Source organism: Pseudochaenichthys georgianus, chromosome 21 (genome assembly GCF_902827115.2).
Source record: "Pseudochaenichthys georgianus chromosome 21, fPseGeo1.2, whole genome shotgun sequence".
Classification (NCBI taxonomy): Eukaryota; Metazoa; Chordata; class Actinopteri; order Perciformes; family Channichthyidae; genus Pseudochaenichthys; species Pseudochaenichthys georgianus.
In genome coordinates, this window is record NC_047523.1 from 32,604,758 (window position 1) to 32,629,332 (window position 24,575).

At 42.6% G+C, this 24,575-nt stretch overlaps 1 protein-coding gene across 2 annotated transcripts in view; it reads right to left on the reverse strand.

The window, feature by feature from the left end:
- Positions 1 to 24,575, reverse strand: part of LOC117467021 (phospholipid-transporting ATPase IH-like) — a 43,614-nt gene that overhangs the window by 3,640 nt on the left and 15,399 nt on the right. For both annotated transcript variants that reach the window (XM_034110574.2, XM_071207065.1), the window contains exons 4-29: positions 23,448 to 23,528; positions 22,323 to 22,430; positions 17,447 to 17,575; positions 16,154 to 16,257; positions 15,804 to 15,854; positions 15,596 to 15,660; positions 15,423 to 15,504; positions 15,182 to 15,332; positions 14,589 to 14,786; positions 14,326 to 14,499; positions 12,588 to 12,754; positions 12,244 to 12,315; positions 10,711 to 10,784; positions 10,505 to 10,608; positions 9,234 to 9,415; positions 8,585 to 8,818; positions 8,026 to 8,203; positions 7,847 to 7,949; positions 6,994 to 7,139; positions 6,561 to 6,620; positions 5,529 to 5,656; positions 5,289 to 5,424; positions 4,474 to 4,497; positions 3,136 to 3,201; positions 2,783 to 2,886; positions 2,521 to 2,686 (exon numbers count right to left, since the gene is read on the reverse strand). In XM_034110574.2, the coding sequence (XP_033966465.1) occupies positions 2,521 to 2,686; positions 2,783 to 2,886; positions 3,136 to 3,201; positions 4,474 to 4,497; positions 5,289 to 5,424; positions 5,529 to 5,656; positions 6,561 to 6,620; positions 6,994 to 7,139; positions 7,847 to 7,949; positions 8,026 to 8,203; positions 8,585 to 8,818; positions 9,234 to 9,415; positions 10,505 to 10,608; positions 10,711 to 10,784; positions 12,244 to 12,315; positions 12,588 to 12,754; positions 14,326 to 14,499; positions 14,589 to 14,786; positions 15,182 to 15,332; positions 15,423 to 15,504; positions 15,596 to 15,660; positions 15,804 to 15,854; positions 16,154 to 16,257; positions 17,447 to 17,575; positions 22,323 to 22,430; positions 23,448 to 23,528 (3,087 nt within the window). The remainder of the gene's footprint in view (positions 1 to 2,520; positions 2,687 to 2,782; positions 2,887 to 3,135; positions 3,202 to 4,473; positions 4,498 to 5,288; positions 5,425 to 5,528; positions 5,657 to 6,560; positions 6,621 to 6,993; positions 7,140 to 7,846; positions 7,950 to 8,025; positions 8,204 to 8,584; positions 8,819 to 9,233; positions 9,416 to 10,504; positions 10,609 to 10,710; positions 10,785 to 12,243; positions 12,316 to 12,587; positions 12,755 to 14,325; positions 14,500 to 14,588; positions 14,787 to 15,181; positions 15,333 to 15,422; positions 15,505 to 15,595; positions 15,661 to 15,803; positions 15,855 to 16,153; positions 16,258 to 17,446; positions 17,576 to 22,322; positions 22,431 to 23,447; positions 23,529 to 24,575) is intronic.

Genomic DNA, 24,575 nt, shown 5'->3' on the forward strand with positions numbered 1-24,575 from the left:
AAACTTGCTATTCCATCTTTCGACACCAGATGTCATCAGTTTTCCTGACACAAGAAAATACTTGTCAGATACAAGCTGCTTGGGCAACCTTAATTAGGTTAATAGTAATGACTTAAACATCACCTCAGGAACTACCTAAATACTAATCACATCACCTGAAACATCACAACTAAACCTCCTCTGACCAAGGACCGTCAGTACGAGCTTTAGCTTACTTTCTCATCACTGAAGCTACAGTCCAGGACCAAAGGGGAGTCACAACAGCCACACTTGTTGCTGTCCACACATGACAGGTGGCGATGCGTCTTTAAGTAGCCTGGGACTAATAAAGGATCAAGCCAGGATCAAATTCTCATTCGGCTGCGACCCAGATCAAGTTAATTCCCATCCCACATGCAGTGAGCAGCACAGAGCACACTTTGCATCCAGCGCTGCAGAGTGAATTGGAGATTGTGATTCCTGAAAGTAGGTTTGACGGAGAGAAAATAATTCTCATGTTGATGCAGTTATGCAGGAAGCCCCCCCTCCAACAGCCACAGTCGTACAGCAGGCCCCATGCAGAGCGGAGCAGCAGGAAGCATCACGGCAGCAGCATTAACACCCGGCTCCCTCTGTGTGCTGTTACCATGGTGACCCTAGCCCACCTAAAGGGGTGTACTGTAGGGTTTGCTGAGAGGGGTGCCGTGGCTGCGTGACATCATGGAGTCATAGGTCCTAGCAGCTTTAACTCCACTGTCTCCCTCACTGGTCCTATCAGGGCGGAGTGGGCTCCTCTCATCACTCCCCCCCCCACCAGCACAGACCTCCAGGGCCCCTGCTGTCCTAACCTTCTGTGGGTGACGTTAAAGCAGCGTTAATTTCATGACTAACGGTGCTCGACAACATTTTCCATGACTAAGACGAGACAGCCACAATATCAAACTACTATATCGAAACATACTCTTGAAGAAAACAGACTTAAAAAAGGTACATGCAACTATTAAAGTGACCACAATCATTATTTTGTTGACCAGCAATACAATATTATAGACTGGAAATAATTCATATCACAATGAGCAAAGCCAGAAAGACTCAAGTTTGAGTTCAAAGTAACTTCAAAGTGCTCAGGAGAAAGAAACCAGGTACAGTAATACCTTCGATTGGATGGATTGACTGAAATGTTCAATATAATCTGATTCCTCAAAAAAGACTAAATTCTCATTAGTTTTCATGTACTTAAACTGTATGAAAATAAGATTGGTAGGTTGCTTAAATATTAATTTAAAGGCCAGTGTTTTTTGGTTATCTCATCCACGCAGCTAGAGAAAAAGATTGGTGTTGCTTTTAGTATCATAATATCGATATGTTGCGGTCGCTTAGCTTAAACCGATAAACTGAAGCTACATGTGTCAGTGTATCCACACTAAATGTCAATCGACATTGATCAACAACAACACTTCTAAAGAAAGAAAGTAAAACCTGTGAAATGATGTCAGCAGATCCAACAGTAAGTCTAACTTACTCTGTTTCTGACAAGAAATCTTAATAATCTTAATGTCAAAATAATAATACAAAAACACAATAAGGTACCAATAAGAAAGTCACAATAACATGGCAGGAAATCTAAATATATTAAACACAAAATATATCACAAAAAGCTAACTTGATAATAATGGAAAATGTAACTTCATAAAGGTCAGGAGACATTCTAACCGTACAAACCAAACCCTCGGTATTTAGTTAGTGTCATATTAAGCAGGTGTTGAGACAGTGATAAGTGGTTTGAACTGGGACATGCCAGCATGCATACAGAGGGCTTAAAAGAGAGTCACCTCCTCTTCCTGCTCCTCTCTCGTCTCTCTGGGCCAATCAGAAACTCATTCTGCTGGAGGACTGAGAAAGCATGAAGATGGTGGATGGCTCCACGGTAAGGCACGGGCGAGAGGACTGCAGGGTGAGTGCAGAGGCACAGGCACACAGGAGCAGTGGGGGAAACAAGAGAGGAAACGTAATGAAGGGGGAGGAAAAAGAAGCAGGTGAGGGAGAGGGAGAGGGGAGCGATGCAGGATGGTGTGATGTGTGGTCCATCAGGTTGCAGTGAGAAGGGGAGAAAAGAGAAGAAAAAGCACAGCAGGGAGAAATCTGTCAGACCTCTCATTCATTTCTCCGTGAAGCTTTCTTCACAGGAAGGTGAGGCTAAGCCATGGGGAACAGGAAGTCATTCTAAATCACGCTGTTGCTCGAAGCTATTAGGGATCCTAATGGTCTTTCTGGATGATCAATTGAGTGTGAAAGGTTTGCAGCTTACTCATACGGTCTCCTAAAGTCCACATATTATGCATCAGCTAGCATAGGAGACTATTCTACCTACTATATCAGGTCACTTTGTACACTGTAATTACGCTAAAAGGCACACTTTAACGTTCCTAAAAATGTATTAATTGGTTAATGATTTTAGCGAAGCGGAAGCCTCGAAAGGGAAACCTAACGGGAACAATTGAAAGCGTCCCTTTCACTGTGGTGTTGGTGCAACGATCTTACCTGTGCGCGCTCGATGGCTGTGGGACACAAGGCCCTGCAGAGGACTTTCTTTATGACATCTGGCAGCAGGCTGACCGTGATGAGCAGGATGATGCTGAGCCAGGCCGGGCCGCTGGACAGCATCTGCATGAACACGTAGTACATCCTCTGGTAGTTCAGGAAGGGCCTGCGCAGCAACCGGAAGGACACAAATGGCTTTCAGAAATGTCCTAATTACAATTAAGATGATGTATGCTTGGGAAAAAAACCAAGATTGTTATACCAAATGATTCCTCCCCACAGAAGAGAGAAAATAACGTAGAAAAGTAGCGACCCCCAGACGACAAAGTGATTGATCCAGGTCCAGTGGTGTGTGTCCAAGGCAAGCTGAAACAGAATACACACATAATAAACACTCGACACGTCAATGGAGTCAATAGCTCTGCCTTCGGGGTTTACTGCCGTGCAAACTGGAGTCCATCATTGACGTAACATGCTAGTTAACATGTGTGCCGCAAGCTTTTTCTCACATACGATGACGCACATATGCCATGGTGAATAACTCTATTAAATGGAGGGATTATGCAATTTAATGGAGTTCCTCTTTCCATAAAAATGTATTTCCTAGAAACCCACCTTGAGCGTTACGGTGAACACCAGCACAGTAAAGACCAGAGTCCCGAAGGTCCAGTTCCCAAACATCTGCGAGGGAAAAGAGGAAGAAGCTGGTTAGCGGCCACGTCAATACAACATCCCAATCACCCTGCATCCATGGATTAGTGAACCTCCTATATTTTTTGTTTACAGTGCATATATGAGCACAAACCAGCGAGAGGTGATGTTTTAGAAAGGGTACTCTTTTAAAGGTGGGGTAGGTAAGTTTGAGAAACCGGCTTGAGATACACTTTTTGTTATATTCCATGGAATGCTCTTAACATCCCGATAGCAAAGAATATCTGAAGTGCTTTGACAAAAAATCCATTAAAAAAATTCATCAGTGGAAGCCGTAGTACTGTAAAAAGCACGACCAATCATCTGAGCCGGCCCGGCTAAAGTAACTGGATGGCCTGCCTGCCTGTCAGCCTTCCATCTGTGCACAAACTTATCTCGTGCCCTCATTGGTCATTCCTGTGTGTTGGAGGAGGGGCTCTGTGAGGAAGTGGCAGATTTGTTCCGGTTGTGTATTTTCAAATTCTAGCGCACTCGAGCCGGTTTCTCCAAAACTACCTCCCCCACCTTTAAGCTTCTGTGCCAAAATACTGAGAGTATTTTCACTTCACATCTTTGCATCTACATCTACCTGCTGAAATCCTAGAAAAGGTTTAAGCAGCCATCCGGAGTGAGCAGATGGGATGAGCATTGAGAGGGAGGAAATGAAAGGCGGGGGAGAGAGATCAAGACGGAGAAAGCTGGTAATTTATGTAATAACCACAGCTGTTTGTCGGTACCTATATTCGCTAGAAAACTCCTTCATTCAGTCATCCATTTCTGAGAATTTCCGTTTTTAAAGCTGCTTTATTATGGTTTGTTTGTCACCCGTAGACACAAATAGCACCGAATGAAAAGTGCAGCCAAGCCCTGGATGATTGAGCAGTAATTTAAATAAACCCCAAATCACAAATACATGGACATACAAACAAACAGATGTAGGCTCTTGATCTACAGCACATACTAGCATTACTCTATTTGCTATCACAAGGAAACACAAGGGAAACGTGGGGGAGCATCTAAGGTCTCTACTATGTCAGTGGAGGTTGCTAAGATCAGGTACTGTGTAGGATTCAGGGCTTTACAGAGGTTAGGGGAATAATGGAGCACTAGAAAACTACACATTCAAATGAAAGTGCATGGATGATGCGAAGAGAGAAGGGATGACATTGGATGAAACGGTCAAACTGAAAGCTTAAACAGTGTGACAGGAACTAGAAAAGCGTGAAAGACAGAGAGAGCTGACAGGGAGGGAGACAGGCTTACCATCTGTGTGTTGGTGGTCATAAGCTGAGGAGGAAGAAGAACAGGTAGAAGAAGAAGAGTAAAGAGAAGAAGCAAAATAAAGAGAGAGGAAGCAGAGAGAAGGGGGGGGGGGGGAAAAGAGAATCAACTTAAGAAACAGGACCAAAGGCAATCGAAAAACAGTTGACATGATACAAATTAACAATACAGAGACAGATGCTATTGCGTAGTCGATATGAATGGAGATCCAATGTTGCTGACCTACAGACGGGACAGAAACCTTACTGTTACACATCCACAAGTAGGGCTGCTTGATTATGGCAAAAATCATAATCTCGATTATTTGGGTCAATAATTGATATCACGATTATTAAAAACGATTATCCATTTACTTTGAAAACATAAATGTATTGAAAAAAACAATGCGTAGTATGTTTTTAATAGTTGATTACCCTGAACTTTAAAGTATAATTCAATTGAAAAACCAATAAAAAAAAATGTCTTTTTAAAAATAAAATAATAATAATAAAAAAAAAAAAAAATCGTTTTATTTCGATTATGCTGTTTTCATAATCGTTGCAAGCCAAAATCGTAATTGCATTTAAAATACGATTAATTGAGCAGCCCTATCCACAATAAACACGAGTCATCTTGCAACACTTAACTCCTCTGTCATGACAATCCAATGGAGATGGATGAAGCACTGACTTTGTGTCCATTATTCTCTTTTCATTTCGCTGGAACACCCCACGAAGTGCCAAAATAACTCACGACTGTGTTTTCGACTCGTTTCCACTAAATGATATATCTCTGTTGACATGGAGAGAGAGGCTCACCTGGCCGTTGCTAGTAAAGGTGGTGTTGTCAAACAGGAAGTAGGCACCAAAGAAGAAGATAACGGCGTCAAACAGACCCAGGCACGTCCAGTAGAGGAAGACGGGCCATCGGAGGAGCGAGTTCTTCGCTATGTCCCTAAAGAAAACACAGGCAGGAAAAAGAACGGATGAGCAAAAGCAAAAAACCTCAGAAAAGTTACAGAAAAAGTATACAGTACATAGTGGCTTTTTTATGCCGACCTGTACAAGGAGGGGTCCCTCTTTAGCGTATCCATGGTGACGTGTTGCTCCACCAGGCTGTAGAGGAGGATGGGGAGCGAGGTGAAGCTGATGTTGTACAACGTCAAATACGCCGTGTCGTACAGAGGCTGCGGAGGAGGAAGACCGTATAATCATTCAAATAAATACAGGAATACAGGCGGTATCAGACATCTGGAACTAAAGGAGGGTTTCAGAATACGCTTTTTTTAATTGTTGAAATGTAATCGATCTATCGGATCCTCTTATCAATGCCATTCTACATTGATTCCTGGGCCCATTTACTTGTGGTCTCTGGTTGGTCTTAGGTTGTAACGGCCCGTCCACACAGCGGCGTGCGTTGAAAGCTTCACCATTCACTTTGAATGGGGTGACGTCACTTTTCGCCGAACTGCATTGTGGGAAGTGACGCGGAGCGTTGCTGGCGTGGCTCGCTGCAAAAGTTGAGCAATGTTCAACTTTTGAAGCCTCGGCAGAAGCGTCAGCCAGTTGAACCATATGCCAGTACAAGCTCTAGCCAATCAAACCGCTGCTTGTGTGTCAGGGGCGGGAGATTCATGTGATTGGTTGTTGGTCGAGTTTCAGACACGCAAGCTTCAACGCACGCCGCCGTGTGGACGGGCCGTAATTGTTACTGTAAATGCACTAAAATCTACGCAATGTCTTATTAAACATAACTTTTTAAATACTAACTTTTTGATTTCTGGGCTCAAATGCTCACATTTTAGAAAGCTTATTAGGGGGCACAATGTCTCGATTATGTCGGTTTGGTGAATAAACTGAACTGAGCTGATGAGAATGGAGTTTGTGGGCCGTAAAATCAAAAGAAAGAAGGGGGAAATATTCAGTAAAGCCGTCAGGGAACTGCAGAGCAGGGTGATAATTCTCTGTAGGCTTTTCAACAAGCGACACTAATTATTGCAGCTTTAAAAGTTCACATTTAAAAAGCATTCATTTCCGTGTGAAACTAGTTTAAATCATGACACTGAGTGTAGCCCTAACTAAAGTACTTACCTGCTGGGAGAACCCGCAGAAGAACTGGTACAGGAACTGAGGGAAGATGAAGCATACATTCTGGAAAGATTTAAGAAGAGGGAAAAACAACAACACACAGAGAGAGTGGTAAGCTTGTGACAAGTACACGTGAGGAGATTTAAAGAATCTAAAAATGCTAGTATCTACACATTTCTGTTTCTGCAGAGATTGTGTGCTATAAGCTGACTGAGTGGGCTGCGGAGAGCCGGCCTGCCAAAGAAAAAATGAATCAGTTGGCAGGGCGCTGCTCGCTGTGAAGCCGCCGCCCACACGATCATCACGGCCATGGATCCAGGAGAGAACGTCACACCGGGGATTCATGAATCCAGTAATCCGGCTCTTTGTGACTCAGTGTCTCACCGGGAATTACGATAAGGTGATTAAAGTGTGAGAGCCGGTGTGGAGCGCCTACCTTGTAGAAGAAGTACTGAACGAGCTCTGCAATCCGGATGTAGTAGTAGTGGCCGTGAACAAGCAGCATCTTCTTCAGGTGTTTGAACTTCGGGATGGCGTAGTCACTGTTCCTCGCCGCCTGCCGGCCTTCTTTACCCATGATGCCTTGAGGGAAAAAGGAGGGTGGTTACATAAAAAACGACATAGAATATGAGCAGGAATCTAACTTAGGCATGAGAAGGTGGTTTTCTAAAAATAGAGAAGAGATAGGCCAACATATTTGATTGTTTTCAGTACACAAGCAGAACATCCAACCAAATATCAGGGGTGTCAAACTCAAATTCATGGCGGGCCACATTAGCATTATGGTTGCACTCAAAGGGCCGGTTGTAACCATATAAATATACATGTATAGATATAATATATACAAAATAATGTATTATAATTACATTATTGCCTCTGCATTGGATTATTATCGGATAGGGTAATAACTTAGTAATTAACTACGTCTGAAAGCAGAAGTCCAGGGCAAATAATTCTCTCTTCATGTAACCGTATAAGAACGTATTATATTCTTTGCAAGCTCTTGCGGGCCACATCAAATGAAGTCGCGGGCCGGATTTGGCCCCCGGGCCTTGAGTTTGACACCCCTGATCTATTGTATACATGTTTTATTAACTGAATTATGTTTAAGTATACTAATTATATAATTATTAAAGTTTTACTGTTCCAATGAAACGAGTAAAAACAAATCTTTAATGAGAAAAGATGCATAATGTTTGTGTGTGTCAAGAAACATAAATAGAAAATAGAAATCATCTTGCTCTCTAATAGAAGCAGCACTCCTTACAACAGTGTTAAAATGAGCTCACCGATGCCCACATGTGCTTCCAGGATCATGCTGACATCGTTGGCACCGTCTCCAACAGCGAGGGTGATGGGATGCTCCTTGGAAGCTTTAATTAGCTTCACGATCTGCGGCAAAAACTTCAGTCATTACCACTGTTTTTCATTCAGGTGATATTTGTACACTGAAGCGCAGCGCTCTCACCTGGGCTTTCTGCAGCGGCGCCATGCGGCAGCAGAGCACGGCGCTACAGTGGCGAGAGATCTCCAGAAAGATCTCTCTGTAGTTTCCACAGCCGGCGCCCTCCTGGTTGGCCTTCAGGATGGCAGACAGCGTGGCCCCGTCGATGATCAGACCGAAGTCCAGGCAGTCCATTGACAACCTGGGAGAGAATATCACAGGCTGAGCAACGGGGAGATTTTTCACACGACACATCAAAGATCCATCTGCTGATACTCCCCTGTTTTGTCCAGGTGTTAAAGGAAATATAATGTGTGATTATGTGATAAGTGTATGCACATCATTCATTTCTTACGGTTGTGGTGAGAAAGTTGTTTCCAGTTTCTTAAATGTTTTTTTTCTTGTTTTTTGTAAATTGAATACCTTTGGGTTTAAGACTGTTGTTTGGATGAACCCAAGTCATTTAAGCATTGTCAAAGCCTTACCTTTGTGATGGATATGTTTTACAACATTCCAATGTTTTTAAATGTTTAAAAAGAAGAAAAACAGCTCTGTAGATATATAAACATGCTTTGTCACGTACCCAGAAATAGAGCGTTGTCTGAGTACAGTCCTGTTGAGCTCGAACAGGACGTCGTGCAGACCCTGCTCCTCCGTGCGTTTCTTGGTCAGCTCCAGGATCTGGGTGCTGCGGCGGAACAGCTTGCTGGCGTAGCATGTAGCCGCCGCCGTCTCCATCTTGTCGCCTGTCAGGACCCACACCTTCATCCCAGCCTTGTGCAGTGACTCGATGGTGTCCGCTGCTTTCTCCTGGAGCCTGCGCGTCAATAAGTCAATAAGTGTTCCAGCAGCCTCCAGTGGGGAAGGTCATCAGGACCTCAATCAATTCATTACAAACTGGTGATAACTCATCGACGCACGACCACCCCTGTTCCTGCCCATCAACAGTGTATCTACGGGGGAGTCAAACTGTCAGGCAGCTGATCGATCAGCTAGGGAACACTGCCCTGAAGTCTACCTTGTAAGAGCCGAAACGCGTCTACATTCAACACTGCCTTGATCTTTGTTTGCCCTCATGAGTCATTACTATACTTTGAAGACGGCTTCATGACTCATTAATCTTCCCCTTCTGTTCCCCTGCTGCTGCTGCACTGTTTTTCAATCTTCCCCCTCCTCCCCCTCCATTTCCATCTCTCTCCCCCCTCCCTCTCCTTTTCTCTCTGGCGACCAACCTGTCCTCCACTGCTGTAGCGCCCAGAAGCACAAAGTCCCTCTCGATGATGTCATAGGCCTGCGCCAGCCTCTGCTCCCTGTCCTGCAGGGCCAGCTTGGCTTCGTTCAGGTGAAGACACGCCTCCTGGAAGTCGGACTCTGAGAGCCTTCGATAGGCGACACACAGAGTCCGCAGACCCTCCTGCGTTACAGAGAAGAAGAACAAGATGCAGGGTCTTTATATAAGGATGCATTCATGACCTTTAACTACTTTATTTTGTCATTTATGTCACTTAGTTTTACTTAAATTGATGCTACTAATTGTTTAGCCATGGTTGTGTTTACTTATTTGTCTTTATTTGGACTTTATTAATAATAATCATATTTTATTCCTTTTTTCCTTCCATTCCATTGCAATGTAAATACTGTTATGTTACTATATTTTATATTATTTTTAACATTTGTTTCTAGTTCCCCACCTGTGTTTTTAATTCATGTTTTATGTATGCACCATGACGTCAAGTCAAATTCCTCGTGTGTGTAAATCTACCTGGTAATAAAACTGATTCTGATTCTGATAATAAAATGTGCTTTTCTTTTTTAATATTGCATGTTTTTTACCTGCTATGCCACTTTGCTGTAACACTGTAAATGTCCCCGCTGTGGGACTAATAAAGGTTGATTCTGATTCTAATAGCAGGGTATATGCAGGAACCCTGAAGTCAAATGTAAAACCTTTCAAGAGCTTTTTTAAGACCCTTTCCATACATTTTAAGACCTCATCGCCACTTCGACTTCTAACCGGTTACCTTGGCGACGCACTTTACCTCACATTTACCATATACGGTATTGATTGTCCTTCCTCCTTCACTTCCAACCATTTGGACGCAAACTTGCATTTCCCCATAACGATGTTAACAACCGGCGTAAACGGACTTTCGCGCGCTATCAGTCAGTGAGCGCGCGACGTCCTGTTCAGATGACGTCAAACCCAACGGGATGCCATAAATAAACTACACAGAATCACACTACACACCTACGCAATGATTACATTCAGGCAGACTGTAGAATACAACCTCTTTGGACAATTTAGATACTTATTGAAAACAAGCTACAAAATGTAATACCTTGGAAAATGCCGTTTAATATTTGTAATAGTCTTAATTTTCGCTAAATTGATTTATCAACTTTTAATACTTTTTAAGACCCCGCGGACACCCTGAATAACTAGGCCTGAAACAATGTGTCATAAATCCCATTATATACTGTATTGGTTAAACTGCGCACTTACGACAGCATTCAGCTCCACCCGGGCTTTCACCTGTTCCACCTTCCCAGACACGATTCGGGGGAAAATGGACGAGTCTGCCCCCTTACAAAACAGCAGGTATTCTCCTGAGATCCAACAAACACAAAACACAGGTTCAAATAACTGCAACAGAAATCAAGTGTCCAATCATGGATTTATAAAATGTAAGTAGAAAGAGTGTATTTTACCTGCGCTGGACTTGACTATGACGCTCATTCTCCTCCTGACAGAGTCAAAGTTCAGCACATGGAGCAGCTCGAACCTGAAGGAGAGACAGTGTACTCTTTGTTACCTTTGTAATATCTTTTCAGATTTGTATTCATCTTCTTTTTTGGGTTTCTTCAAGGCCTTGTGAATAGAATTGGATAAATCCACTTCAGGGCAGCTTGATGTCCTCGCACACTATCCTTTTTGTGTGAATTGGACCAGGGCCTTTTTAACAGGTTGTACATTTTTGGTAAGTTCCTACTCTCTATGATTTGTCATTTAGGTAACTTTTTTGGACACCACAATCGTATTTATTCAATCTTATTTAATTGTGGTTCTAAATGTAGGAGGATTTTCTGTGGTCTTTTTTTTATGATTCCTATTTTAACTCCAATTGTTTACTTTGAAATCTTGTTTCACTTGCCTGTACTTTTATCAGGGTTCATACACTTTTTCACCAATGATTTTCAATGACTTCTCCATGACTTCTCCATGACCTTTAGCTAATTTTCCATGACCAAAGAAATGACTCTTTCTCAGCGGTACCACTGAAAATGGTTTAACATGGAACAGGAAAATAAGGTCTGCAACATGTTGTGCCTCTAAAACAAATCAAACAGTAGGCTGACTAGCTTCTACACGCAAAGCAACTAAAATCTCTCACCAGCAAAATACCTCGACAGTTAAATGCCATTTTATGTTTCATTACTATACGATACAGTATTTATTATCATGATAGTATTACTATTTCGGCGATTAGATAAAATATACATTATATTTGATGCAACTTTAGTTACATTTCCATGACTTTTCCAAAACCTTGAGAAAAATATTGTTTTCCAGAACTTTTCCAGGGCCTGGAATTAGCATTTAGAATTTCCATGACTTTTCCAGGTTTTTAATGACCGTAAGAACCCTGTTTTATACTTTTAATTATAACTCTTTTACCTTTGCTGTACCTTTATCTCCCTTTAAAGCACATCACATGACCCTGCTGTTTAAAACATGTCTAGCCCAGTTTGTATAAAAGGTCCAACAAATGTACATTTCCTTTTAATTGCTTAAAAACAGCACATGTGAGAATGTAACCTTTTGCCAAAGTCTGCTGGGTGCCCCCCCCCCGGCCCTCTCCCCTCTCAGCTCCCCTGCTTCCTTAAAATAGCTCAGTATTGACAGGCCACTGCAGAGAGTGATGGAGAGAGAGCTGCTTACATGAGCACTCCCTATGGATCAAAACACACTTTCCACAAAACCACTCTCTAATGGGATCTCGCTGCCTTTCATTCTTCAACATCAGTCGGAGCATTTTGATCCGATTGAGCAGTTCCTAAAAACAACCGTCCGCTCACTCTTTTATGGTCGTAGTTTCTTTTCTGTGAGCTCCGTTGAACATGTAACACCATCCGAGAGCCCTTTCTCTCCAGGCGGCTGATGTATGACCACAACTCCGTCAAATGAATTACTCCCACTTCATCTCCTGCGGGGTAACCACAGCAGACCTTTAAAGGACCAACCTTTCAATCTCATCGTCTTTGTTCAGGATCTCCATGTAGTTGTCTTTCAGTCTCAGATATGTGTAACCCAGCCTGGCAGCGAGAGTGAGGGGAAAGGGAGAAATTATTCATTTAGATCTGAGTATCAATATACACTTTACTCACATTCAAAGGTGTTGTGACGCATTGAGTGTAACCTGATCACAGCTCAGACACTTATTACTACATCTGTGAAAGCAATAGGGCAGATCAACAAACTGTGATCTGACACGTGGCACCGCGTGTCTTACTGTACATGTGCCTCGGTCACATCCTGACCAGAAATAGCTTTGAAAACGTGTGAAGCAGATTGTTTTAGTGTTTACCTTTTCATTCCCTCCACCAACGCCACCTCATCCGGAGAGGAGGAGATGTAGAAGGAGGTGGGCCGGCCCTGGTGGATGCCCCTCTTGATGCTCTCCACCGTCTCCTCCTCCTTCACCTGCACCGTGTGACACAGACACAGCGCCCGGAAAAACAGATCCTCGTGTTCCTGCAGACACAAAGCCGTACATTACACAGTAATCCTCTGCAGCTTTTTTACTTTTAGGAATCCAAGGCTTCAGTCCAAGATACATCATTAAAAAGAAATATAAAATTGCAAATCAGAAAGAGAATACTTGATACCAGAGGGGAAAGTTACATTGTTACAGCAGAAAAGAGCCAAAGACAGCTTAATGTTACCTAAGTAGCATGCATACAAAATAAATAATATATACAGTATATTTATATATTAAAGGTGGGGTGGGTAATTTTGGAGAAACCAGCTAGAATGCGCTAGAATTTGAAAATACACAGCCGGAAAAAATCTGCCACTTCCTCACAGAGCCCCTCCTCCAACACACACGAACGCGCACATGACCAATCAGGGCACGAGATAAGTTTGTGCCCCGATGGAAGGCTGACAGGCAGGTAGGCCATCCAGTTACTTTAGCCGGGCCGGCTCAGGTGATTGGTCGTGCTTTTTACAGTATTACGGCTTCCACAGATGATGTTTTTTTTATGGATTTTTTGTCAAAGCACTTCAGATATTCATTGCTATCAGGATGTTAAGAGCATTCCATGGAATATAACAAAAAGTGTATCTCGAGCCGGTTTCTCAAACGTACCCACCCCACCTTTAAGTAGCATGCATAAAAAAATAATAATAAAAAAAATAAAATATATATATATTAAAAATACACATCCTGTAACAGTTCCGAGGATTTAGCAGCCAGGTATATATTGCACAGTTATTAACGGCATATATATCTGTTGCACATATTGCACATAGTTGGTGGTTAACAACAAGGAGTGTTATAAGTTATTATTAGTCTTTGGTTTCCCCAATTTTGTATGAACTAATTCTGCAGGGTCTTGCAATTAAATATAAATTGTTGGTGCTATAAAGTCACCTCTGTCAACATTAGCCAGAATCGCAGAGCAATAAAGCAGCATATCCATTTTCTTTCAAGTTTTCGGCACATTCTCTTTTCTCTCTCTCTGGTCATCTGTGGTGGCTTCTGCTGCTCGTGCCGACTACACAATTCTCCTCCTATTAAATCTAAACAAATCACTGTTGCTACGGGCAGCAACGCAAGGCTCATCACTTTTCTGTGCACCAGAGGACTTCTTCTCCGTGGAAGACACAGCAACCGCTTACGGTTTACAAAGAGGTGGTAAAATGTTTATCAGCAAAACAGACATTTGTTTGTATGAAAATGTCAGATATAATTACTTTAATGTTTCTCCTGCCTGAAAATGTGACATGTTAGTTAATCTACAAGCGTCTTACTCACTTTAAACTCAAATATGTGAAGCTTTTTCTTTACTCTCCATCTCTATTTGAGTTAGCTCAGCCAAGAGTCTATTCAGGCTGGATTAAGAATACAATAACACACACACGCACACACACACACACACACACACACACACACACACACACACACACACACACACACACACACACACACACACACACACACACACACACACACACACACACACACACACACACACACACACACACACACACACACACACACACACACACACACACACACACACACACACACACACACTTACTCTCCTGTATCCTCCGGGTGAGGAGTCAATCATGTCGATACTGGAGGCAGCGCTGAGGATTTGGCCGTTGCAGATGGCATGTGGGATGTAGACGTTCCCATCGACGCAGCACTCAATAAACTCCATGTTGTTCTCCGTGAGAGTGCCTGTCTTATCAGTGAACACATACTCCACCTGGGAGGGAAGGCAGAGGGTGGGATAAGAGTGTGTCTTTAAATAGTTTACAAGCAGATACTGGTTGCTAACGTCTGCGTCTCAGGTACCTGTCCCAGCTCCTCGTTCAGGTCCGAGGTGTTGACCTGAGCCCCCTCTCCCAGCTCCTCGTCGAACATTTCCTCATCCCAGGTGATGAAATAGGAGCCCAGGAATTTTTGCATCTCCACCGTCACGTACATAGACACTGGGATGATGTAGTTAAATAAGACCATGAAGGCCAGGAAGTCTGTGAAGGCTCGGATCACCTGGAGGAAGGAGGGAAAGGGGGAAATTTCTTGGTTATAATTCATGGTAGAGACCATTTTTTTTTTATAAATGGCTTCAGACTATTAAAAGGTGACAACACAACATGAAATGGTACACAATTAGCTTTAAGAGAGAGTGTGATAATGTTGAAGAATAAATATGTTCTGCATGTCATGAGTTTTTGATTCTTGGGTGTATTGTACTGTCGACCGAGTCATTTGAAATGTTGAAGATATCCTGTTAACTTTGTTTTGTCTCTTTCATTTATTTATTTACTTGTATTTTGTGTGAGCAGGTATTGTCCTCTCATCATACTGTTGTGTAATTACAATATATGTTTATTTCTTGCCTGTACAACAAATAAATCAAAAACATGTGATGTTGGTGTACGGACCACATGTCGCTGGCGCTCGTTCTCCGTCCTGTGGTTGTACCAGGGCTCGTCTCTGTCTGGAGACCACTGCCAGGCGTATTTCAGAACCGTGTTGATGACCGCCTTACTGATCAAGATGAACAGGTACACTATGAGGAAGGCATTCATCGACCTGCAGAGCGAGAGGGCACAGATCAGGAGGAGGGAACAGGACATGTATAAACCATACTATTAAATTGAAGAGTGTGGACGTGGATCATACTTTTCTACAGCGGAGCGCTTCTGAGATTTAGACTGATAATTAAGCGCCATCTTAGTCTCCATGCCCGTGTAGACTGCAACAGCTGAGGGGAGATAACAGAGAGGTTATGAAGAAAAGATTGATATCAGCCTCATAGCTCACGCATTAAAGAGATATTAAACAGTGCTTGTTACCATAAATATGCTGCGTGTTCTTCAGTGTGGCTCCTCTGAGGAGCAGATTCTCTGCCCCAAGTGGTCTGCAGGAAAGAAACAGAATGTTTTCATTGATAAGAAACAATACATGCATTTGATGAATTGAGAAAGACAGTTGGCCTTGTCAATAAGCGTTACACCAACAAATACACATAAATAACCTCTCTAGGACAACAGGTACACTCACCTAGCCACTGGCTCTTCTTTGTCCTTGTAAATATTAATGCGTCCCACAAATCTGCAAGAGGAACAAGAATCACAGTACAATGAAAGTAAGACAAGAAACAGTTGTGCATTATACAAAAATAATATAAAATAAATAAATACTACTACTTTAATACGACTAAGGATAAGAATAATCCTTATTTATATAGCACCTTTCAAACATAATAACCAAGTGCTTTCCATTAAAACAGAACACATTCAATACACACAGAAAATAAAGAAACACACAATAAAACCCAGAGAGTAACGCAAACAAAAAGTAATACAAGATAAAGTAACGTGTGATGCATCAGTGATCGGTGTCACACTCACTTGTAGAGGTCAGGCTGTGGTTGTTCACATTCGATGGTGGCGTGTAGCGAGTCCACCTCCTGCTCCGTTCTAAAGGCCAGGGTATCTTGTACAGCATAATAGGTCTGAGATAGGAGGGTGGAGGAAGGGGGAGGAAGAAGACAACAGAGGGAAATGTCACCCACAGCCACTAATGAGAGCAGGGTTCATCTGGCGACCGCAGTACGGCTTCTGGCAGATTCTCTCGACGACTGAGCGAGGTGGGGAGGTGAGCAGAGAACAGCGTGGGGGGGGAGAGGGGGGCGCTCATCAGGGGGTCGACCCGAGGGTGAGTGTGAGGAGAGAGGCTGTAGTACTCCACCATACGCTCTGGGATACGAATATATATGTGTGTGTGTGTGTGTGTGTGTGTGTGTGTGTGTGTGTGTGTGTGTGTGTGTGTGTGTGTGTGCTAAGCCATGCGTGTGAGTGACAGCGATGAACATCAGAGTAGAAGCGTAAATATGAAATGCCACATGTGTCACTTATGTCATTGTGCAGTTCTGTGTCTGTGTTCATGTGTTGATTCTTTTTCAAATCAATAAATCTGCGCATGATCGTCTTGAATGATTGTTCTCAAAAAGTTGTCGAAATGAGTGAAAGAAAATCAAGCAATGGCTTCAAATTGTCTGAGACAGTTGAAAAAACAAAGATAGTTATTTTTTCAATCAATCACCAAATTCTTAGATTTTGAGAAACGGGAAGTGTTTGATATTTATTTCACTTGCTCAATTTGGCTTACATACTGTATCACCTAGAGACCTACTGAATCCCAATGATCCTGTTTTGGGATCAAAGATACTCTGTTTCAAATCCAGTAAAATATTACAAAATTACTACTTTACACTTTGTGACGAGATTCTGACTGAAATCAGAGATATTCAGTTTATGCAATATACTGACTGCAGTGCTACATCAGTTGTTTAAATCATCAAACACATCAAATAAATGTAATCAGTCAATAATGTACGGCAAAGAATATCATTGAATTCTCAGATGTGACAACCTGGAAAGGCAAATGGACATTTTTATTTGAGGTTCATTTTTGGGCCAGAGTTAAAGGGGGGGGGAAAGACTGGATAACGTGTGGATTGGTTACTGGGTTGGATTCGAACCATGGTCCTCTGCAGCGAGACTAATCCCAGTACATGGGCCACCAAATGGCTTTTAAATGAGCAAATGTTTTAAAGACCTGCTAAATCCCAATGCTTTCCTGTTTTGAGATAAAGTTTTGAATCAAGTAGCATCATATTAAATCCCCCCTGATGGGAGCACCTTGTGACTGGACTCCCCGTCCAGACTGGCGGTGGTGACGTAGCAGGTCCCGTCATGGCGGCTGGAGGAGAGCAGGATGAGGTCGCAGGGGAAAGTCTCGTCCTCCCTCACCACCACGATGTCCCCCACCTGACAGCAGGACACACACAGGAGGACACACATGAATGGCTTTCACATAAATAATAAATGAGTATTATGACGAGAGCCTCAGATTAACACAGTGAAAGACAGACAGACAGGCCTGAGGGGAAACGTCTGCTCTACCATTCCTTTTTTTTTTCCCCCCAAAGGATTGAGAAGTTGCATAACGGATTATGCGAGTGGAGCAGCTTAAGCTCTGATAAATCCCATCTCCACGCTGACCATACACATGACACGCGCGCTCTGATTTTGCATGATTAATATATTCATCATTATTCCTGCTCCAGATTCACACTCTAATCCTCTCCGTCTGATCTACAGGAGAGGAGCCTCGGTACGGAGAGCGCTGCAAGACACACAAAGGGAGACAGAGCCAGTTTCTGTTTTCTGATGACAAAGTGAACACTGCTCTTAAGCACAGGACACTTACTCAAGTACCTAATTACTGTACAAATGTGAGGTACTTTTTCTTGTATATTTCTATGTAATTCTCCACTCTGCTTCAATTTGGAAGCACATATTGTACTTTTGGCTCCTGGACATTAATTTGTCAAAAAAAGCTACTTTGCAGGTAAGTTTTATTCACACAAAAATATAAACCAATAATGAATTACGATGTGCTTGTATGGGTTAAGATGCCTGGCGACTAACTAACTCATTGAAGTTATCTCCAGCTGCTGCAAAATAAAATAATGTACACAAAGGATTCCCTACTGGCCATTCTTCATAATGAGTATGTTTTGTTTTGCTACTCAAATGATAAAATAATGCTAATAACTTTGTACTTAAATATATAAATGAATAAATACATAAATTAATAAACAAGTAAATAAATAAATGAATGCAGGACTTCAACTTAAACAGGACGAAATAGATGTTTGTATATCTATTTGTAAGATCAAGGACTTTGCCATGAGTCATTCTTTTTTTGTTCTGGATTGTTAATGATGTGTTTGGCTTAATAATGGTTGATAGTATGATCATTTGTGTTTCACTCCCGTACTTGATTGTTGATAACATGAGATGATTTGCTTTGTTTATGGTTGTTGTATGTATGTGGCTATAGTGTGCAGCTGCACATACCACTTCTGACCCGCACCTGTTTTTTCCATCTCAGGAACATTGCCAAGCTCGGGGGGGGGTGGGGTTCTATCCAACGCAGAAATGGAGATGGCTATCCGTGCCTTTATTTCATCCCGGCTTGATTATTGTAATGCTCTGTTCTCCTGCCTCAACAAAACGTCAATACACCGGTTACAACAGGTCCAAAATGCTGCAGCCAGATGACTGACTCGGTCCAAAAAAACATGCCACATCACTCCGATCCTTTCTGCCCTGCACTGGCTCCCTGTCCATCTCAGAACCCAATTCAAAGTACTGGTCTTCACATATAGAGCTGTCCATGGCCAAGCCCCAGCCTACATCAATGACCTTATCCACCCGCACATCACAACCCGGGCCCTGAGGTCCTCTGAGCAAGGCCTCCTAAGCGTGCCCCGAACCAGGCTAAAGACTAAGGGTGCCCGTGCCTTTGAGGCGGTGGCCCCAAGGCTTTAATAATAATAATAATATATTTAATTTATATAGCGCTTCTCATCTGCCAAGACAAATCTCAAAGTGCTTCACAACAAGGGATACTGATACACTTTTGAGAGATTAAACAAATAATTGTAATAATAATAAGAAATCAAAAAATAAAAAATAAAATATAAAATAGAGTACACAAATAAAAGTCGGAGATAGCGATACAAATGGCAGTACTCCAGGTGTACCGTGCTCAAAATTTATTGGAAGGCCTGCCGAAAGAAGAGGGTCTTAAGGCCGGTTTCGAAGACCTCGGTGGAAGGGGCAGATCTCAGCTGATCTGGGAGGGAGTTCCAGAGGCGCGGGGCGAATGAGCAGAAGGCTCGGTCTCCCATTGTTCGGAGACGTGTGCGGGGGATGTAAAGAAGAGGAGCGTGGCTGGAGCGGAGAGAGCGGGTAGATGTCTGGGTATGAATGAGGTCACAGAGGTATTTTGGGCTTTGTCCATTCAGGGCTCTGTACGTGAGGAGCAGAACCTTAAACTGGATCCTGTAGTGGACTGGGAGCAAGTGTAGTTTTGCAAGTATGGGGGTTATGTGTGCGGACCTTTTTGTACCGGTGAGAACTCTGGCTGTGCTGTTCTGGACAACTTGCAAGCGGTTGATGGATTTGGCTGGGAAACCGGAGAGGAGTGCATTGCAATAGTCTAGTCTTGAGAAGACGAGTGCATGAACCAGTTTTTTGATGTCATCAGTTGAGAGTGAGGGCTTCAGTCGGGAAATGTTTTTCAGGTGAAAGAAGGAGGTCTTGGTGATATGTTTGATGTGGGCTTGGAAAGACAGAGTGGGGTCAAACCTTACACCGAGGTTGGTGACAACGGAGGAGAGAGGAATGAGCTGACCATCAAGGGAGGGGCTGATGCTTTGGAACAAACTCCCCCAGATAATAAAAACCTTGGCCTCAATAGAGATTTTTAAGGGGCAGTTAAAGACACACCTGTTCCGACAGGCCTTTGGGTCGTCGGAGGAGGTGAGTTAGTGGCTGTCTTTTTTTGTATTGGTGTTTTGTCATATGTTTTATCCTATGTATTACCTGCTGCTGTTTTATGCCTTTTATTCTACATTTTATAGTTGTACTGTGAATTGTGTCCTGTGTACTGTACTGTAAAGCACTTTGTACATCCGTGTTGAGAAGGGTGCTATATAAATAAAGTTTTACTTACTTACGTACTTACTGTGTGTTTGACTGTATGTGTGTGGACCCCAGAAATAATAGCCCATGCTTATGCTAGTGCTAAAAGGGATCCTAACAAAGACAGAGAGACATAGAGACCTACACTACTGTATTACTAATGTGTCCACCTCTGCTGCTACGGCAACACATACCATAAGACTCTGTAACCTTTAAAGCAGGGCGCTTTATTCTACTCTGACCCTCAACATCCCACACACTCTGTGCACGCTCGACAGGAGGAGCAGACGCAGCAGAATGACATGTACCTGCACTCATTAAATACCCTCCACACAATGCTGAAGGCAGACTGAGATACAGCGTACAATCTACACATCTACATAGGAGCAGCTGAGCTCGACACTCCCGCCATGTTCTCTGACACCTCCGCTTTATTCACGCTGCGCTGACATGAGACACATATCTGCAGATTAATATGCAGCTCAGTGAAGCTGCTTCCTGTTTTTCCTCAAGAAATATGAATCTGCTTCCATAAATACTGTCGGAGTACTGAATTAAGAAAATAGTCTGAATGGGCGCCTTACTCTGTTAGAGCACACTGTTCATGCTGCTGTGTTGTGCTGAGAACTCAGATATTTTCCTTAAAGTAGCAACACCAAATTGAGAGAATAACAACATTGAAAATCTTTCTTAAGTAAAAGTACACAAGTATTACAAGTATTGACATCAAATAAACTACAAAGTACCAAAAGCAACAGTATTCGGTAAGCATATAGGCCCAATTTAGAATCATACGAGTTACTGGACTATGATTATAAATCCATTCATGTGTTTAATGCAGCTGGTAAAAGTGGTGCTCATTTTAATCATGTTTTATTGCTGTTGGATATTTTGTATACCTATGTTAGCAGCTGTTTGCGCAAAGCATCGTGTAGCAGTCATAGCAATTGAATTATGTGACTTGGGACTGTTTTGGCGCAGTGGTTAGAGCGTTGGTCATCAGATCAAGGGGCGTTGGTGAACTCCAGTTCGAATCCCGCCTCGGCCGCCACTGCGTCAGGCCGTAGTGTCCTTGGGCAAGACACTTTACGCGCATCTGCTCCTGTGAGTAATGTCCGCAGTAATGACTCTTACATGTCTAATATGTGTAATGTGTACTTGTAAAGCGCTTTGAGCACCTGTAAAAGCGCTCTAATAAAAAAAATGTAATGCATTATTATTATTATTATTTATGTGTAAAGATAGAAACACAAGTTGTATCCAATGTCATCAATGAACGTGGCAAGAGTGTTGTCTTACGAGGCGCTACGAAAACACTACTCTCAGTGTATTTTAGGAATTGGATCATAAGTTGGAGCGTTGAGATCGATTTCCATGTCAGCAGCAGGAGAAGTAAAAAGATGTGGAGGCGGAGGGGTCGTTTGTGTGAATAAAGGAGACTTAACAGTGTCCCCTGAAACAGTAATACTGAACTCAGGATCAAATATCTGTATCACATCAAATCTGTCATGCGTGGGGATGCAATTAAACATCGGAAACCATTTAAACGTACTATTTTAAAGCAAAATACGGCAAGGTATAGTCGATGCTATTGCAAAAAATGCGGATCCTAAATAGAATCGAACATGGGTTTTGATATTATATAAGTCTGATGGATTATAAGCCACTTTCTAGAATGAGACTGATACCAAAGAGTTGCATCAGACTGACATAAGAGAGCGTCACAGGATGATGACAGGAATATCCTCTCTCATGAAATACATCAGTCCTGGGAACCGGCCAAAGGGGCTTCCCGCACGGTGCACAAGGGGACACTATAATTGTTCCTCTACTACAGTTTCATGGCAATTAATTGGTGGGAAAGACAAGCGAGAGGCCAGAGAGGAAGGAAACAAAGTTAGAGAGGGCTAGAAAGAGAAAGGGGGGAGTTGAGAGTTTTGAAAAAGCGGGCTATGCAGCAGCACTGTAGCGTTGTTTTTTAGCCTCAGGTGCTACACTGCTCTAATGAGGCCATTCTTACCCGTAGCTTGTGACTTTGAGTCCTCACCACCTTCCCCTGCTGCACCACGTCCACCGGACACTCGTTTATAGAGCAGTCAGCCTTGTGTCGGAGCCAGTCCTCGTAGCCCTGAGAGAGAGAGGGAGAAAGAGGGAGAAAGAGGGGAGAAAGAGGGAGAAAGAGGGAGATCAGAATCAGAATCAAGTTTATTGCCAGGTACGCTTACACATACAAATAATTGTCTTTGGTTTATGACGGTACAAACATGAACCACATAAGAAAATAGGTTGTAACAGAAGGTCAAAAATATAACGATAATAAAAATCAAGTATTGAAACTAAAGAAACTTAGTACAATGACAATATATGACAAACTGCAATGTGTTGTATTTTAAAGTGGAGGGCTGTGCAGAAACGTGTGCAGAGAAGTGCAACATGTTCAGGGAGATGAATATGGCTCACAGTATTAAAAGATCACGGTGACATGATGTGCATCAATGTAATCGTAATGTAGATCGTAAGGAAGAAGGAAGAGAAAGCCAAAGTGTTTGTGGGCAATGGGGGAAGCAGAGAGTATATATTATTGCGTGTAGTATGAGATCAAGAGACGGAGCGGAAGAGGTGAAAGTCATGCGCTGTAATTAATTAGCATCGTGCTCCCTGAGCTTGACCCGTTTCTGGATTTCTCGCCAAATGTCAGGTTTTTTTAGATTTATGTCCAAGTGAAGCTCAGGCTTCCTCAGCCAGAACAGCTCAATCTATCACTGATACCTCCCCATCAGAAGCGGAGCTCGGGAGAGAGGATGCTTCTCCTGGGGGTGCGAGTGATTAACAGAGGAGACCATTCATTGTCATATTTCTCACATCACCAGACACATTCAACGGCATGTCCTTTCACTGAGTGAGGAATGTGTATATACAGATAATAGAGCAGCCGGTTCGTAGAGTGTGTGTGTGTGTGTGTGTGCAAGTTGGTGTGTGTGTGTGTGTGTGTGTGCAAGTTGGTGTGTGTGTGTGTGTGTGTGTGTGTGTGTGTGTGTGTGTGTGTGTGTGTGTGTGTGTGTGTGTGTGTGTGTGTGTGTGTGTGAGCGGGGTTCTGTGCGGGAAATATTTCTTGGAAATGTGAGCGTGTTGGTGTGTGTCCTACCTGTTTTATTGCGGTGACGGTGATAACGAAGAAGAGGGGCAGGCCGCTGGTGACTGGGCTGGTGGGGGTGTCGATGATGAGCTGCAAAGAGAGAGGAAGAGTGTGAGGAAGGTGCAGGGGATGAAGATGAAGGGGGGACAACATAGAGGACGCCAAGTAATGCAACATTGAGTAAGAAAGTACAGCAGGACTTATAAACGCTTCTGTAATAAGGAATCAAGCACCAATCTGGCAACATTTATGTAATCAAATCTGGCTTGATATGCTCCATCTGTTCTAACAGGAAATATCCATTCTGGGATAGTTAACTTGTCATTTGTTCCCACTACTTTTTAGAGACATTTGTAGAAAGTAATAAAAGCAAAGTAGCAGCTTTCAGGCGACTAAAACACAGAGGAGAAACATCGCTGCTATGTGCCATGCCCAGTTTGACCCACTTGGAAAGTGCAGTATTTCACATGTTACTGATAAAACACACAGCAATGAAGACTCAGGCTCTGGCTGTGTTGCAGTGTGGTTTATGAAGGTGATGCTGGTAAATACATTGTTCTATCCTTCTCCTCTGTGGTGAGTGTGTCCTTGTATTCAGCATTTGGTGCAATATAGTGGCTCAAGGAAATAAGCTGCTTCTCTTTGATTGTAATTTAGAAAGACACACACTGGGTAGTACAGCACTCATTTTCAGCATAATATGAAGTTATAATAAGTTATTCTTGTAATCATTTGTAACCTTAAACACTGGTGCAGGATTTAACTGGTCATCAAAAAGCAATGAAAACATGGTTTGAACTGATGTCATGTGATTAGTTAATGCATGTGATTGTAACCGTATGTGAGGAAAATGTCTTTCTTTGAGAAACTATGATAAAGTTTCACAAATGACGGTGTAGTATTATTGGATGAACTGCTATGCATGTTGGTACAGAGATTGATGTTCCAAGTAAATTCAAGCAAACTTCACCAAATAATCTGCAGTGTAAAAATGTTTTACCAGGTTTTTTGTTTTCCCAGACCCAATAATAAGTAAGTCACTGTGCACCAGCTAGAGAGTTTGCAGGTTTGTGCCAAATACATTTAAACCTGCTTCTCAATTATGAGAAGAGTCTTTCAAAAACACCAGCAACCTAA